An 18,406-nucleotide genomic window follows, 5' to 3' on the forward strand; every position below is an offset into this window, starting at 1 on the left:
GGGATCTTCCCGGACCAGGGCTTGAACCAGTGTCCTCTACATTGGCAGGCAGATTCTTAACCACTGTGCCACCAGGGAAGCCCCTCTTGTAACATTCTTTAAAGTCTATTTTATCTGATATGAGTATTGCCTCTCCAGCTTTCTTTTAATTTCCATTTGCATGGAATATCTTTTTCCATCCCCTTACTTTCAGTTTGTATGCGTCCCTAGGTCTGAAGTGGGTCTCTTGTATACAGCATATATATATATGGGTCTTGTTTTTGTATCCATTCAGTGAGCCTGCATCTTTTGGTTGGAGCATTTAATCCATTTACATTTAAGTTAATTATCGATATGTATGTTCCTATGACCATTTTCTTAATTGTTTTGGGTTTGTTTTTGTAGGTCCTTTTCTTCTCTTGTGTTTCCCTCTTAGAGAAGTTCCTTTAGCATTTGTTGTAGAGCTGGTTTGGTGGTGATGAATTCTCTTAGCTTTCACTTGTCTGTAAAGTCTTTGATTTCTCTGTCAAATCTGAATGAGATCCTTGCCAGGTAGAGTAATCTTGGTCTTAGGTTCTTCCCTTTCATCACTTTAGATATGTCATGCCACTCCCTTCTGGCTTGTAGAGTTTCTGCTGAGAAATCAGCTGTTAACCTTATGGGAGTTCCCTTTTATGTTATGTGTCGTATTTCCCTTGTTGCTTTTAATAATTTTTCTTTGTCTTTAGTTTTTGTCAATTTGATTACTATGTGTCTTGGCATGTTTCTCCTTGGGTTTATCATGCCTGGGACTCTCTGTGCTTCCTGGACTTGGGTGGCTGTTTCCTTTCCCATGTTAGGGAAGTTTTCAACTGTAGTCTCTTCAAATATTTTCTCAGGTCCTTCTTCTCTCTCTTCTCCTTCTGGGACCCCTATAATGTGAATGTTGGTGCATTTAATGTTGTCCCAGAGGTCTCTTAGGCTCTCTTCATTTCTTTTCATTCTTTATTCTGTTCTGCAGCAGTGAATTGCACCATTCTGTCTTCCTGTTCACTTATCTGTTCTTCTACCTCAGTTATTCTGCTATTGATTCCTTCTAGTGTATTTTTCATTTCAGTTATTGTGTTCTTCATCTCTGTTTGTTTGTTCTTTAATTTTTCTAGGTGTTTGTTCTTTAATTCTTCTAGGTCTTTTTTAAACATTTCTTGCATTTTCTCGATCTTTGCCTCCATTCTTTTTCTGAGGTCCTGGATCATCTTCACTGTCATTATTCCGAATTCTTTTTCTGGAATGTTGCCTATTTCCACTTCATTTCATTGTTTTTCTGGGATTTTATCTTGTTCCTTCATCTGGTGCATATTCCTTTGCCTTTTCATTTTGTGTGTGTTTCTGTGAATGTGGTTTTCATTCCACAGGCTGCAGGATTGTAGTTCTTCTTGCTTCTGCTGTCTTCCCTCTGGTGGATGAGGGTACCTTACATTCAAATCTTAATCCATTTTGAGTAAATTTTTGTTTATGGTGTAAGAGAGTGGTCCAGTTTCCCCAGGACCACTTATTGAAGATTCTGTCCTTTGCTCATTGTGTATTCTTAGCTCCTTGTTTGTAAATTAGTTGACCATACATGGGTAGGTTTATTTCTGAGCCTTAATGCTTTTTAAAAAAAAATAAGTTTATTTATTTTATTTATTTATTTTTGCCTGCATTAGGTCTTTGTTGCTGCACACAGGCTTTCTCTAGTTGCAGCAAGCGGTGGCTACTCTTGGTTGCGGTGTGCGGGCTTCTCATTGCGGTGGCTTCTCCTGTCGCAGAGCACGGGCTCAAGTTACGCAGGCTTCAGTAGTTGTGGCGCATGGGCTTAGTTGCTCCGTGGCATGTGGGATCTTCCCGGGCCAGGGATTGAACCCGTGTCCCCTGCATTGCCAGGTGGATTCTTAACCACTGTGCCACCAGGAAGTCCTAACCTTAATGATTTTTAAACAAGGGGCCCCACAAGTTATGCAGCTGGTCTTGTGTCTCAACCCTAATTTTTCCAAAATGAGAATAGTAGTGGAAGCACATCTTCACTGAGAGGAACTGAACATTCAGTCGTACACTCTGCCCTCAGCCTGGTACATAGCAGGTGCTCAGTGAATAGTAGTGTCCCTGCTCAGTGAGGCTTGCTGAGCTGTGGAGCAGCAAGTTGGAGTTTGGGAGTGGGAGTCCTGACCAGCAATCAGGGCTTCCCTCTGGGCTTTGGAGCCTGGATCTACACAGGACGTGTGGGTGTGCAGTCCTGACCCCCACCCCCAGGCTGGCCAGTCCTGTCGCCTATGGGAGGCCCAGCTGACTCACCACCCTTTTGCTCCACCTCTGCCTCGCTGGGCAGGTTGGAGCCCTGCCCAAGGAGCAAACCCCACATAATGAGCATTGCCACCACAGCACCTGACCGGCTTTAGGAGGATTAGTCAGGATGGCTTCGCAGAATGTTCACACCCTAGGAAGAAAGGTGCTGGGCAGCTGAGAGCAGCTGCCACAGAAACGACCCAAGATTTTGGGGCTGGCAGGGAGCACCATGGGCCGGGCTTTCAGGGAGGTGAGAAACAGCCTCAGGTTAGACTTGACCTTCATTATCTCAGTGAAACATACAGCTCACCTGCATGTAGATATTTCTTATTCCCATTTTACAGATGAGGAAGCTGAAGCTCAGAGTGGCTAGGGATTTGCCTAAGACCACACAGCAAATGTCTGCACAGTTGAGGTTGGCACCTGGGCTCTTTTGTCCTGGAGCCTGTGTTTGTACCAACCCTTCTTTCCTACCCCTCCAGGGTCAGCCAACCCAGTCTCCCTGTGAGGCAGTTCCTACATGGCCCTAGGGCTCCTTGGTGCCAAATCAAAACAAACTGTGGGGCAGGGGATTATTCTTAAATGGAAGGTGGGTAGCCCCATGTTGAGGCTGACTGATGGCCTCTTCCTGGCCACAAGCATCTGTGCCGGCCTTTCTTCCCTCCCCCTCAAGCTCCCAGACACCCAGTAGTCACTAGTCTCTGGGCAGGAAGTACCAGGGACTGAGAGCAAGGCTGTGTGCTGCAGGATGCAAAGAGCATCTCAGAGGCTGAGGGGAATAGTCCCGGGAGGTCTTGCATGCCCCTGACCCAGCCATAGTCACTGTTCAGTCATCCTATTTATTGGCCGCTGGTATACGCCAAGCCCCATGCTAAGTGCTGGGGAGACTCTGAGTAAAATGTGGCCCCTGCCCTCTAAGGCTCTTGGGCCCCTGTGTGGATAGGGACAGAACTCCAGCCCAAGTGGTCAGTTGTGGAGAAGGGGGCCTACCTGAAGCAGAGACGGGTGGGCGGGGGTGGGGGTGGGCGGGCAGCATTAGCACTGCTAGGGAAGCCTGGGCAGGCCTTGCTCTGACTTGTCTAAAAGTTCACTCTGAGGCCCCTGTGTGGGAACATGTTTGGAGCAGAACAAGCAAATACAGACTGGACAGGCCTGCAGTGGCTGCCTGGTTCTGTGTCAGGCATGTGCATGGAGTGAGCAATCCCATTCATTAATCCCGCAGGCATGACGAAAGTCCAAAGGGGAAAGCAAGAGGTCTGACCTAAGGCTGGACTATGGGCCATAGCAGAGGGTATCTGGGGTCCCTCAACTGGTCAGATTCAGCAGCAGGTGCATTGTTGGTAAGGATGGAGAAGAAGCATGGAGAAGTGACCAGGGTCCCAGCCTGGGTGGGCAAGGGAACCATTCACCAAGATGGAGGTGGAGGGAGAAACTGAGTTCTATTTTGGACATGTTGAGTCAGAGGTAGCTGGAGGTCATCCAGGTGAAGCTGTCCAGTTGGCCAGACAAGTCAAAAGCTCAGGAGAGATATCTGGGCTGAAGGTCACCTGGCCTACGTTATTTTTATAAATGGCTTGGATGAAGATGTCAGCATCCTCAAATAGTCAACACTGAGACAGGAGAGAGAGAGAGAATACCTTAGTAGACTGAATCAAGATTCAGAATGCTTTCAGCAGGCTCTGGGCTGAAACCAGCAAGCTGACATTTGCCTGAGATGATAAACATGAAGTCCTCTGGCGGAGGGGGGTTACACAGCTACAGAATGGCAAAGGCCTGGCTGGCCTGACCCCAGCTCCTGCAGAGAAGACCTGGGCATTGATGTTGGCCACGAGCTCGTGAGTCAGCAGAGTAGGGTGGTTGCTAAACCCACTTGGAGGAGGTTAGGCTGCATTAGGGGAATGATCACACCGGATCTTGGGAAGGACCCATCTGTTGAACAATCCCAGCCTTGCAGGACAGCAGTGAGGATTAAAGGAGGTTGGTGTGTGAAGTGCCGAACCTGCAGTCTGGAACATTGAAGGGCACAGTAAACGCTAGCTCCCTCCTCCCTACTCCTCCCCCCATCTTGGTCTCATCTAGAGCCCACAGTGAAAGCTTCAGAGTGGAGAGGCTGGAAAACTGGGGAGGGGTGAAAAATGGACAGGGGTTTCTCAGAAGAGAATTCTCAGGAGGGATGTGAGGGCTTTTTAAGTGCTGGAAGTTCTGTCATACATACTGTGAGTAGAAATGGGCTTAGCCTTGGTACCTGTGGGGGCAGGATCTGCAAGGCTTCACATAGCAGGCTCTTCCTGAGGAGACAGAGACTGGCGGCCTGACCAAGGAGTGGACGTCCCTAGGAGGCCCTGACTGTGTTCCTTGGAGCTAGAGGGTCAGGCACACTGACTGTGTTGAGCACAGATGAACCTGATTATTATTTTTTTTTTAACATCTTTATTGGAGTATAATTACTTTACAATGGTGAGTTAGTTTCTGCTTTACAACAAAATGAATCAGTTATATATATACATATGTGCCCATATCTCTTCCCTCTTGCGTCTCCATCCATCCCACCCTCCCTATCCCACCCCTCCAGGCGATCACAAAGCACCGAGCTGATCTCCCTGTGCTTTGAGGCTGCTTCCCACTAGCTATCTACCTTACATTTGGTAGTGTATATATGTCCATGCCTCTCTCTCACTTTCTCACAGCTTACCCTTCCCCCTGCCCATATCCTCAAGTCCATTCTCTACTAGGTCTGTGTCTTTATTCCTGTCTTACCCCTAGGCTCTTCATGACATTTTTTTTCTTAAATTCCATATATATATGTGTTAGCATACGGTATTTGTCTCCCTCTTTCTGACTTACTTCACTCTGTATGACAGACTCTAGGTCTACCCACCTCATTACAATTAGTTCAGTTTCGTTTCTTTTTATGGCTGAGTAATATTCCATTGTATATATGTGCCACATCTTCTTTATCCATTCATCCGATGATGGACACTTAGGTTGTTTCCATCTCTGGGCTATTGTAAATAGAGCTGCAATGAACATTTTGGTACACGACTCTTTTTGAATTATGGTTTTCTCAGGGTATATGCCCAGTAGTGGGATTGCTGGGTCATATGGTAGTTCTATTTGTAGTTTTTTAAGGAACCTCCATACTGTTCTCCACAGTGGCTGTATCAATTTACATTCCCATCAACAGTGCAAGAGGGTTCCCTTTTCTCCACACCCTCTCCAGCATTTATTGTTTCTAGATTTTTTGATGATGGCCATTCTGACTGGTGTGAGGTGATATCTCATTGTAGTTTTGATTTGCATTTCTCTAATGATTAGTGATGTTGAGCATTCTTTCATGTGTTTGTTGGCAGTCCGTATATCTTCTTTAAAGAAATATCTATTTAGGTCTTCTGCCCATTTTTGGAATGGGTTATTTGTTTTTTTGTTTTTAAGCTGCATGAGCTGCTTATAAATTTTGGAGATTAATCCTTTGTCAGTTGCTTCATTTGCAAATATTTTCTCCCATTCTGAGGGTTGTCTTTTGGTCTTGTTTATGGTTTCCTTTGCTGTGCAAAAGCTTTTAAGTTTCATTAGGTCCCATTTGTTTATTTTTGTTTTTATTTCCATTTCTCTAGGAGGTGGGTCAAAAAGGATCTTACTGTGATTTATGTCATAGAGTGTCCTGCCTATGTTTTCCTCCAAGAGTTTGATAGTTTCTGGCCTTACATTTAGGTCTTTAATCCATTTTGAGCTTATTTTTGTGTATGGTGTTAGGGAGTGATCTAATTTCATACTTTTACATGTACCTGTCCAGTTTTCCCAGCACCACTTATTGAAGAGGCTGTCCTTTCTCCACTGTACATTCCTGCCTCCTTTGTCAAAGATAAGGTGACCACATGTGTGTGGGTTTATCTCTGGACTTTCTATCCTGTTCTATTGATCTTTCTGTTTTTGTGCCAGTACCATACTGTCTTGATTACTGTAGCTTTGTAGTATAGTCTGAAGTCAGGGAGCCTGATTCCTCTTGCTCCATTTTTCGTTCTCAAGATTGCTTTGGCTATTCAGGGTCTTTTGTGTTTCCATACAAATTGTTAATTTTTTTGTTCTAGTTCTGTGAAAAATGCCAGTGGTAGTTTGATAGGGATTGCATTGAATCTGTAGATTGCTTTGAGTAGTAGCAATCTACTACTTGTTGATTCCTCCAGTCCAAGAACATGGTATATCTCTCCATCTATTTGTATTGTCTTTAATTTCTTTCATCAGTGTCTTATAATTTTCTGCATACAGGTCTTTTGTCTCCTTAGGTAGGTTTATTCCTAGATCTTTTATTCTTTTTGTTGCAATGGTAAATGGGCGTGTTTTCTTGATTTCACTTTCAGAAGTTTCATCATTAGTGTATAGGAATGCCAGAGATTTCTGTGCATTAATTTTGTATCCTGCTACTTTACCGGATTCATTGATTAGCTCTAGCAGTTTTCTGGTAGCATCTTTAGGATTCTCTATGTATAGTATCATGTCATCTGCAAACAGTGACAGCTTTACGTCTTCTTTTCCGATTTGGATTCCTTTTATTTTCTTTTCTTCTCTGACTGCTGTGGCTAAAACTTCCAAAACGATGTTGAATAAGAGTGGTGAGAGTGGGCAACCTTGTCTCGTTCCTGATCTTAGTGGAAATGCTTTCAGTTTTTCACCATTGAGGACGATGTTGGCTGTGGGTTTGTCATATATGGTCTTTATTATGTTGAGGAAAGTTCCGTCTATGCCTACGTTCTGCAGGGTTTTTATTATAAATGGGTGTTGAATTTTGTCGAAAGCTTTCTCTGCATCTATTGAGATGATCATATGCTTTTTCTCCTTCAGTTTGTTAATATGGTGTATCGCGTTGATTGATTTGCGTATATTGAAGAATCCTTGCATTTCTGGAATAAACCCCACTTGATCATGGTGTATGATCCATTTAATGTGCTGTTGGATTCTGTTTGCTAGTATTTTGTTGAGGATTTTTGCATCTGTGTTCATCAGTGATATGACCCTGATTATTAGAGCTGCTCACCAAAGAGGTAGGAGTCCCCTTCCCTGAGGTGCACAGGCCCTGGTGGGGAGAGCCCCCCGTCAGGCAGATGTTGAGGTGATTCCTGCACTGGGGGTTCGGGACACAGCTCAGATGCCTCCGGTCCCTTCCCACTCTGCTCTGACTCCACCTCTTGGAACTTCAGGGCTGGCAGAGGGGTTGGGAGCCAGCTGTTGCAATCTCTAAGAGCCCCGCTGGCCCCCTCGTGGTACAGGTAAAGAAACTGAGGCCCAGAGAGGGGCTGTGACGTGCCCAGGTTCCCATGGTGGGCGCAAGAGCCCAGGCTCTGGGTTTTTCTCATTCACTCCAGGCCACCTCCTGAGAGTGGCCCCTTTGGGATTCATGGGTCTGTGGATACTTTAGCTGAGTTCATTGTCCTGCCCATGTCACATGGCCCTCCACAGCCCCATCACAGGTGCCTGCTGCCATGGCCTCAGGATAAAACCAAGATAAGAGACCAGAACCTCCCACCTCCCACTACCCAGGGTGGCCTGCAGGGCTAGACAGCATTTACAACATAAATTATGAAGGACCATGGAGAAGAGTGCTGCTGTCTGATTCTGAGGGAGTGTTGCTGGTTGATCCTGAAGCAGGGCCTGGAGCCAGCCTGGGGCCCCTCCCTCAGCTCAGACATTAGTGAAAAACACACCTTTTTTCATTTAAAAAAAAAAATGAAATGACCACAGGCATTTAACGATCAAAAGAGGCCAAAAAATCTTTTAAGAGCCAGGTTGCTGTGTGTGCTGCCACCTAGTCTCCCAGCGTCAGGGCAGACTGGCTTCTGCAGCCGTCTCAGGTGTGCCCAGGAAGGTGGCCACAGAAAGCGTCAGGTCCAATCACCTGCAGACCATGGCTTCTTGGGGTGTGGACCCCAAGTCCTTCCCTTCTGCCCCATCAGGCACCACCCAGCCTCCCTCAGGGCCTGTCTTCCTCACCTGGGCACTGTGGTCTCTGTTCTCCTGTCTTAAAGTCTGACACCTTCCCAGCCACTCTCCCCACAACCTTGGGAGTGACTCACACCTGACCATGTTCACACTTTCCGGTGGCTCCTCACTGTACTTGCAAAGCTAAGCTCCTTAGGATGGCTTTTGGGGTCTCCTGTCATCTGCTTTTCCTCCTATGGGCAGGCCTCTCTGTGAAGTTCTCACCTCTCCTCTCTCCATTCCTTCCCCACCCCTTCAGGAAAATGAACCAACATTTCTTTGAGACCCTGTTCCCTTACCATCTCTCTTGACCTGGACAGCTTTACACCTTCTCATTTGTTATTCATTCAATAACTGTTTAGTGAGCACTTACCATGTGCTGGGAACAGTGTAGGGGGTGGGCATGCCCAGCGCCCATGTCCTTTCCTGTACAGCGTGGAAGACAGAGGGGGCTGTCGCCGATGATCAGCACCTGGCTGTGTGTGGCTGCAAATGGGGCTTTGAGGCTTTTGCACTGAGGACAGCATTCCCGGTGACCCTGAGAACCTCAGATGGATTCAGAGACTCAGGACATCCAGGCAGGGAAGGCCCTGAGGAACTATTTCCACACCCCTTATCTCAGAGAGGGGGAAACTGAGGACAGAGAAGGAAAGGGCCTGTACATATCACACAGCAAGCTGGAGATGCTCCCTGATACCCAGTCCAGCCCAGCCCTGGGGCAGATGAGGCATGCAGTCCCCCACGGAGGATCAAAGCGTCAGAGAGCTTGTGGGAGACAAGTGCCTGCCTCCCCTCGTGGTAATGGGGGGTAGGGGCAGGAATACTGGGGGAGGAGCGAGAACCGGCCACAGCCCCTGCCTCTTGGACTCTCTGGCTTACCATCACACTCACCCTTCTCTGTCCCCACCTCCATAGAAGCTGCAGTGAAAGATGACATGAACAGCTACATCAGCCAGTACTACAATGGGCCCAGCAGTGGTAAGTGTGTGTCGGCGGCTGTTCTGCATGTACCAGAACTTCTGTGTGGCCCTGTGCCAGAGGTGACCCTGGCAACCCCTAACATCCAGGCTAGGGACAACTCGACCTGGCTGTCCATCTCCCAGCACCTGTGAACCATAGCTGCAGGCAGGGTTCAAGGCTCCCAGCAAACTCTAGCACTAGAGCTGTGGGTGCCGGGGTGGGAATGCTCTGGGATCGCCAAAGAGAGCTGCGTGGGCGACCCTGGAATGGAAGGGGGCTGGAATCTAGACGTCTAAGTGAGCTCAGCGCCTCCCAACCTGAGAACCTTTCAGGATGAGCATGATGGGGGTGAGATAGCAGCGTAGTTGGGCTCGAGAAGCCACAGGCATTGGGCATGTCCTTGCTTGATTTATGTTTCATTCTTGCACTTTAGGGGACCTAGAGGTCTTCACTTATGGAAAAGGTTGAGTTTAAAAATAATACTCAGTCCTTCAACGTCTTGTTTCTCCTTAGCCAATGTCTTGAATCTTGTAGTTTGGGTTTCACAGCCCTTAAATCCTGGTAAACTCCGTTGTAAGGCTAGACTCCCTCTTCTGTCTCCTCTTCCAAAGCCTTATCTAACCTGCTGATCTCAAAGACCACCATCTCCCAGTACACTCTCCCCACCACTTTAGAGAGAAACCTTGACCACACTACACCCACTATGATTCAGCCCCTTGATACTTCTCACTTAGAGAAAAGACATTTTGAGGTGTCTCTACCCTCCCCCTACAATGCATCATATAGAGATTAATCAGTCTTCTGAAGGCACAGCTCTGGTCATGTCACTATCAATCACACTGGACCCCCTCTGACCATGAAATTCAAATTCCTTGTCGTGGCACACCATGCTTTCTGAGTTAGGATGGGCTAGGTTATGCCACAGGGGCAATCACCCCACATCTGTGTGGTTTAAATAAATCAACAAAGGCCCATGGCACACTGGCCAGGGGCTCTGTGCCCAGGCTGTCATCTTTACTCTAGCACCCAGCAGGCAGAACACCTGTCACCCCTTCCAGAACAGTGTTGACTGCCAGAGCAAAGCACGTCTGGTTTACATAGCTTCTCTGGGAAATGCCACTGGTCAGTTCTCACAGATGATTGGCCAAGTCACGTCACGTGTCCGCACTTGAGTTCAGCAAGATGGGGAGGCATAATCCTCCCTCAGGGCGGTCAGTGAATATTGGAGAACTGGACCGCCTGCCAAGACCTCTCCCAGCAAAGCCCACTCACACTCACTGCCCACCATCCAGCCCCATTCCTAGACCCGCCCCCATCAGGGCACGCAGAGGTGTGGCAAGGGCGGAGTGTGACCCACATCCCCTCCTTCCTTGCAGACAGCGGTGCCCCAGAGCCAGCTGTGTGCGTGGTCACCACGGCGGCCATAGACATCCACCAGCCCATCTCCTCTGACCTCTTTTCTGTCGATGTGCCCCTGAAGCTTGGCAGCGATGGTACCTGCGCCAGCGCCACCTCTGAGAGCGCCTCCCGCTCCACTCACGGCTCCGTCACCCAGGCACAGAGTGACAGCAGCCAGACGCTGGGCTCCTCCATGGACTGCAGCACCGCCCGCGAGGAGCCGTCCTCTGAGCCTAGCCCCTCCCCCCTGCCACTGCCGCCACTGCCGCCACCACCTCAGCAGGAGACGGCAGAGGCCACAGTCCAGGACCTGTTGTCCTCCCTGTCAGAGGACCCCTGCCCATCCCGGAGGGCCTTGGACCCAGCCTCCCTTGCCCGGCCCAGCACAGCGGGCTTGGCCCAAACCAGCCCCGAGCTGGAGCACAGGGTAAGTCTGTTCAACCAGAAGAACCAGGAGGGCTTCACTGTCTTTCAGATCAAGCCTGTCATCCACTTCCAGCCTGCTGCACCTGTGCTGGAGGAGAAGTTCAGATCTTTGGAATCCAAAGAGCAAAAGTTGCACAGGGTCCCTGAAGCCTAGAGCCTCCGGGCAGGCTGGGAGGGAGCGGGGCAGCCAGCCATCTCACGCTCTCCCAGGGCCCTGGAGGCTACCGGGGCCACACAAGGGGCCCAGGAGCCCTCCTGGCCTCCCTCAGGGTGCTGCCTGCCTCCAGGGAGGTGACGCCAGGCCAGGAGGCCACACGCCTCAGACCTCAAAGCCCAGAGCTGGCGCCTCCTCTCACCCTGCTCAGGGGAGGGTGGTGCTCGTGGCTGGGGTTTTTTTAAACCACTTTTACAAAAACCAGCCTGTGGCCCAGCTTCAGCAGGGCAGAGTGCGGGGGCCAGCTCAGCCTCTTCCGTTGCCTTTGTTCCTGATGCCCACCCCGGACCCCCGGGAACAGCACTGTGAGCAGGGGCTATCCAGCCCCAACCCCAAGCCGTCTTTTCCAGGAATCCTGGGTGGAGCCAACACAATCACACACAGACCACCATCTGAGCCTATTTCATTTGTCCTCATTCTCTCATTTAGGCATGAGCATTTCTGAGTCTTTTCAAGACAAATCTAGTTTTCACCTTCACAGGACATAAAGGGATGGATCTGAAGGTGGGTGGGAGGGTCAGGGGGGTGGGGGGACAGCCATTTTCCAATCTTGGCTTTAATAATAAAAACCACCTGCACTGAGACTTCCAGTTGGCAGAGGTGTTCCTTTGGTTGCTATTCCAAGTGAGGACCCCAGCGTAGCTTGTTTGGGTTCGAGTTGGCCTTGAAAACCAACCCAGGGAGCCCCAACCCCTCTCTGGTGTCCCCGAGGCCGTTATAGAGTGGAAGGAGCCCTGGACCCCGGGAGGAAAGCGCTCACACTGCCTGCCTGTGTGACTGTCAACTAGTACCTTCCCTTCCCTCATCTCCCCACCAAAATGGAGCTCAGAATACTGTGTTCCTTGCTGACAACTCCCAGACGCAGCTCACTGACCCAGGGCTCCATCCCTCAGGGATCTTGAACTTGGCAGGTCCAAAGCTGAGCATGATAACTTGCCCGCAGCCTGCGCCTCCTCCCGGGTTCCCAGCCAGGGCACCACCATCCACCCAGCCATGAACGTGAATGAATGTTGGCTCCCTTCTCATCCCCCACAAGCAGTCAAGGAACGCTGGCCATTCTGCACTCCAAGTCACCTGCCCCAGACCCCATCATCACAGCCTTGCTAAGGCCCAGGCCCAGCTCTGGCTCCACCCGCCTCCAATCAGTGTGTCCCCACCCGGGCTGCTGAGCCTGGTCACTGTCTCCCTTGCTGAAAAGCCTCCAAGGGATTTTTATGACCACTATGTTTCATTTTCTATGTCCAGAAGAAAAAGGGAAGGTAATTTTTTTCATTTCAAGGGCTCCCATTGCCTCAACTGAGTTTCTTGGTGGGGTCACAACTCCTAAATGAGCTCACTTACCTGCCCCCGGCCACCCCTCCCAACCTGCTCTTTCTCCCCTCCGTGTGTGTGCAGGTTGTTCTCACTACTCATGTGTCTCACTAGTAGGTCAGGGTGTCCTCCCAGCTCCTGTGGCCCCTTGGACTCACCCTGACGGTGCAGTCAGTGATCCCCTGGCTTGCTCAGCATCTGCATCCCCGCTTGCATCCCCTTGGTCCTCAAGATCAGGGATCAGGCCCGAGTCCCATTAAAACCCTAGAGCCCTGCGTAAGGCCACAGGCTTGGGCACAGAGTCACTCAGGAAAGACGGCTGGATTGGAAAAAAAGGAGGGAAATTACTACATGCAGACAAAGAACACCTTCATGATTTGTGGGGAGATCAGCACTTGTCAAAAAAGATATTAAAGGGGGCAGTGTCCAACCAAGCCGTTTTGGGGTGTAATCTGAGGCATTCCAGTCACCAGCAGCATAGTTACAGCTTCCATTACTGAGCACTCTGTAAGGCCTCTACACACTTGGGCTCCTGTAACCTTCTGATGACCCTGTGAGATGGTAACACGGCCCATCTTACAGGTGTAGCACCCAAGGCTGAGAGGTTTAAGAAACTTCTCTGAGGTCAAATACTAATAAGAGAGGCACTGAAACTGGAGCCCAAATCTGCCTGGCAGTGTGCTAGGTGCTAGGACTCCCAAGTTTTAGAGCCTTTGGAAGTAAAGTGGTCACTCTTAGGTTTTGTCACATGATGGGCTGGAGGGCATTACCTGATTTATAATCTCTAGGGCAGGAGTCAGCAGGGTCTGTTGTTAGCGGTCTGCATCTGCTGGACTAGAAACAGCTACCCTCCTCGGCCAGGCCCAACTTGCTAAGCTGTGATGCCTTCTTTGCTGACTTACCGTCACCCCAGCTCATGGGCTAGTGCTGGCTACCCAAACAGGTAAATGAGCCTGTCCTGTGCCAGAGCTGAAACCCAGCTCCTAGCTGGCACCGCCTCTGCTGTGGACTTCTACTGCAGAGAAAACCACAGGACAGGGAGGAAAGCAATGGGGTGAGATGCTAGGCAAGTGGCCCCTGCTCTCTGCCTCAGTTTCCCCACCTAGAAGACCTCCACTTTTAAAAGCTGGTTTCTTAGGGTATTTACAAATTGCTGTGAGGTGAAATTCTGCCTGAGCGTTCACTGTTGCCTTTCTGCTTGAACAGGCAGTAGCAGTGTTAGAACTGCCACACAAGCAGATGAAGACTGGGGACAGAGATGCCAAGAGGTGGTCCCACCTCTCTGAGAACAGAGTCTACAGTCACCGAGTTAGAGGGTGCACACAGACAGAGGAAGCCACTCACCTGAGGACAGGCGCAGGGCAGTCTCTCACAGCCTGAAGCGCAGGAGGTGGAGAGTAAAAGCTTTGGCTTTCACAGTTCCCCCGGGTGCCACAGCCCAGAGTTACGGCTGGCGGGCAGCTGGGGACCGGTGGAGATGGAGCCTGAGCACTCCCTGGGAGGTTTGCAGCTCTGGGAAATAGCTCCCCTTGCTCATCAGCCCATTCAGAGAGCCCACTCTGGTAATCTCCCAGGAGACAGGAGGGTCTGGTAACAGCTGCTGTCTCCTATAAGCCAACAAGAGGGTGATAACAGTAATGGCTCCCATTTATTCATTTCCTGTTGTGATGGGTGCTTTTTGGGTCTGTGATGGGTCTTGATCACAGCCTTGCAAACTGGGTGCTGTTTTCCCTGCTTTACAGAGGAGAAAACAGACACAGAATGATTAATTAAATGACTTGCCCAAGGGCATACAGCTAAACTACTGGCAGGATTCAAACCCAGGTCTGTCTAGGTTAGATGCCATGCTGGATATGGTGAAACGAACTGTGGGGAAATAAACCAGGTGTCATCAGGAGAGCCAGAGAGAGAAATCAGCCTACGTGGCCCCTCAGGCTGGAGGGACCAGCCCACCCTCTCTGCAGAGCCCTGTGGCTCCTCCCACAGGGCCAGCCTCCTGGCTCTGCCCTGCCATGAAGCTGGAAAGGAGCCAATCCTGTGGCCAGGGTGCCACCCTGACCTGCCAAACCTGGCAGCGAAGGCAAGGCTGAGAGCCACCAGTACTGGTGGCCAGCCCCCAAGGCAGCTTGGCCAGAGACCTGCAGGCCTGGCTCTAAGTCCACCCAGGACTGGGGAGCTGTAAGACCTTCCCTGAATGACACAACTGGCTCCTCTCCAGTCAGCCCTGGGCAAGTCCTCCAGCCCAAACCTTGGTTTTTCAGATCAAGTCACACAGACTGGGGTTTTTCACAGACCCTGGACAATTAGAGGCTGGTGGCCAGGAATTCTCTTTTGCGTGGTGGGTGTTTATTCCATCAGTGACTCTCAGCTCAGGAACACCTTTCTGACTCCAAGCTCCTGACTGGTGCTGCCTCCATTCCTCTCTGGTGTAATTTTCTCATCTCTAAAGAGACTAAAGGTGGGGCCATACACTCTGTGAGCTGGGGAGAGCCTCAGATAAGATGAGGTCCAAGGAAGCCTTCTTAAAAACCAAGTATCTTACTAACAAGTCAATAGAAGACTTGCACAGAGTTGCTTAACAAGGATACCCAACAACTCTGGGAGTTAACCCCAGGTTTTGAAAGGACATCTCAGGGCAGGAGAGAAGTCTGGATCACTCCACCTCCACCCTCCATCTCAGATGCTGTGGTGCATCCAGGGTGTGCCAAAGCCCTGGATTCTCAGCCCAGCTCTGTTTCTGGTTTGCTACATGGCTCCAAGCGAATCCTTGGACCTGCTTCCTCACCCTGTACAGCAGGAATAATAACTCTCGTCCCCTCCGCCCCCATCCCCGTGAGGGTTGCTGGGATAGCTAATGACATAATGGAAGGGAAAGCCCTTTGAGAATGTTTCGAGGGAGACACAAACAGAAACCATCCTTATTAATAATGGATGCCTGGGGTGTTTCACTGCCTACCCAGGTTCAGCACTTCTGGGGAAGGCTGCCCAGGAGATGCTCAGCTATTTCATTTGCTGCCACTGATAGTCTGATGTGGAGAGAGGGTGGTAGATGGGTGCTGAGAGGACGTGTGCCCTACCCCCCAGCCCCAATAGCCAGTTCAGGCACTGTATCCCCACTGGTTCCCCTGTAAATAATGCCCAGGAGTCACCCCAAGTTACAGCACTGTTGTTCCCCAGACAGGAGCCACCTTATCTGCTTTCCTCTCCCTTTTCCAGTACAAGCCAAAAACATACATTTCCATGGCATAAACTGAGTGATGAATTCATATCTACTCTGGAATTTTTTTTTTTTTTGCTCCAGCACTGAGAAGTTTAGTATTGTCTCCTGGTGAATAGTTAATTTAATTATCCAAAGAAAATGATGGAACATTTGCTGCTAAATTTATTGCAAGCTACTAAAGAGACAGGGCTGGCATAATTTTATGCAGAGCCCCAGGCTATATAGCATAGGGGAGCAGGCTGCCTATTCATCCTGAAACAAGCAAATGAAATTGACTACCCTGGAGATCAATCAGGACATTAAACACTGTGATGAATGTGGCAGAATTCTTCAGTGTCTGAGATTTACAGGGCACCTTTCACCAAGCGCTCTAGGAGCCTCCCCAACATCAATTAGCCTCACATCTAGGTAGGCTCACCTCCACCTCCACTGCATAAAGAAGAGGCATGGGGTTCTTGGACCTGGGTTTGCTAAGTGCCACAAAAGATAGCCAGTGTGCAGACTAGATCCAGATTCTAGTACAAAGACCCCCTACTTCCCTCAGCAAGGAACGTTTTAGAATGGAGGAATCAGGTTAAAAGGGGACTGAGGGATTGGGGTCCAGAGTGTGTCACGTTCTTGGTGCTTCCGTGCCTTGTTCACACTGGGCCTTTTGCCTGGGATACATTTCTTTATGGGTTGATTCTGACTGGTCCTTCTGAACTCGGCTTAGCTGTCTCATCTTGCTCCCCTCCACTTCAGCCTGCCCCAGTCAGGCTGGATTAGGTACATCCTCTGTGTTCCCAAAGAGGGACTCAGGATATGGCATGTGGTTGAGAGTAAACTTTGGCCCAAGGTCACCACTCACTAGCTATGAATCCTTTGGCAAATGTTTTAAGCTCTGTAGGCTTCAGTTTTCTCAACTGGAGAATGGAGAATACTACTATACCTTGTGGGGTTATGAAGCTTAAATGAAATATAATGTCTGTAAAGCCCTCAGCACAGCATCTGTCTCCATTTACCTAAGCTGCTTGATATCTGCCAACACATTCACACAGGTCAAAGCTTGAAGATATCTTGGAAGATTACCAAGTGCAATTTGCCGTTTTACAGATGAGGAAAATGAAGGCTAAAAGGAGAAGGAATGTGGCCAGGGTACCTCTGAGACCATATCAGAACAAGGACAAGAATCCAAGGGTCCTGGTGACCAGCCCACTCAGTGCTCAGCCCTTCCTGTGGTCCCCAGGTCCCAGACCCCAATGTTCCCCGTGCAGGCCCCACGCTGGGAAGGGAAACAGCCCTCCAAGCTGGACTTGAGTCCACAAAAAGGCAGCAGTAAGCTGCCTTTAACCACGTGACCAGTTGTGGGAGGCAAAGAAGGTGAAGCCCAGACAAGTAAAACCTCACCATGGCCTGACTGCTCACCAGTCGGGCACCAAAGAAGGTAAATGCCAGCTTCCTTCCCAATAAATTCCTAATTCCATCACACGTCCATGTTTCTAATGACGAGCTTGCTGTTTTGAGGCAGTGCAAGCCAGAGGATAAGTCCTGGAGAAGCTGTTAGATGCTGGGGGAGAGCCTGGCACGGTGCAAAGGCCAAGCCCTCCAAACCTGGAGTCAGCTTAGGTTCCACATCTCAATTACTGCCTCTGCTCGGTTACCTCTCAGCCCATTTCTTCAGCCAGAAGGTAGGGGTTAATGATACCCCCTTTGGGGATCATAGTATTAGAGAAGGATATACAATGCACCTAGTAGGTTCTTAACAAGTAACATTTGCCGAAATTCTGGTTTGTGTTCTACCTCTACCATCTGCTTTGTGCCTTGGGGCAAATCACCTCTCCTGAGACCCTGACTTCTTCACTGTTTCCTACCTTTTCCACCTCTTGGAGTAACTTACATGAAAGTGCTTTTATAAACCAAGGATTATCAGCAACTCTTCTTCATTTGGGTTTCCCACAAAATATTTTTAAAACCCTAGGGCTATACGAATTGTGGCATTATATCACCCTATATGGGCTTTTTTTTTGCAGGTTATCAGTCAAGTCTCCTTTAGTTCAGCAACAGCTAACCAAATCCATCTGTTACAATCAGTAGTGTTCTCCGCGTTTCCCAGCCTCTTAAGCACACTTTTATGTGGACCAAAACAAAAACCCCTCTTACCCCCGTGAGAGACAGTGTGAAATGCAACCAAGCTGACTATCCCTTTCAGAAAGACAGCAAAGAGAGCACTTATGGCTGAGGTTTCATTCAAAGCCCCCCAGCCCAGTACAGACACACCCAGGCTCTGCCGGCAGCATGGCTCCCACTCTGTCCTGGGAGGAAGAGTCCCAGTCTCTGCCAGCCTCGCCCACAGCACCGGACCCATTTCCACAGTCTCAGGGGGCCCATTCTGTACCCAAAGAGCTTTCAGCCAAACCCATCCGGGACATAAGGCCGGAGGATTCCTGCAACAGCCTCCTAATCACTTCCATCTTCTCCTCCTCCCTCCATCCATCCTGTACACACTGCCAGGTTATTTTATTCCTCTAGGTTATGTTATTCCTCCAGATCAGGTTACAGGCCTTCCTCTATATATGTCAATATCTCCCTGTTGCCCGGAGGGTGCTTCTTAAGACCTGTTCAGGTGGCAGGGCCTCAAGACATCA

General features: G+C 49.5%; 1 protein-coding gene across 1 annotated transcript in view; it reads left to right on the top strand.

Annotated features, from left to right (window-relative positions):
• Positions 1-11,748, top strand: part of TMEM266 (transmembrane protein 266) — a 143,288-nt gene extending 131,540 nt beyond the window's left edge. The window contains exons 10-11 of the mRNA XM_032618326.1: positions 9,169-9,231; positions 10,590-11,748. Of these exons, the coding sequence (XP_032474217.1) occupies positions 9,169-9,231; positions 10,590-11,191 (665 nt within the window). The 3' untranslated portion in view covers positions 11,192-11,748. The remainder of the gene's footprint in view (positions 1-9,168; positions 9,232-10,589) is intronic.
• The last annotated feature ends 6,658 nt before the right edge of the window (positions 11,749-18,406 follow it).

Source organism: Phocoena sinus, chromosome 2 (assembly GCF_008692025.1).
Source record: "Phocoena sinus isolate mPhoSin1 chromosome 2, mPhoSin1.pri, whole genome shotgun sequence".
Lineage (NCBI taxonomy): Eukaryota > Metazoa > Chordata > Mammalia > Artiodactyla > Phocoenidae > Phocoena > Phocoena sinus.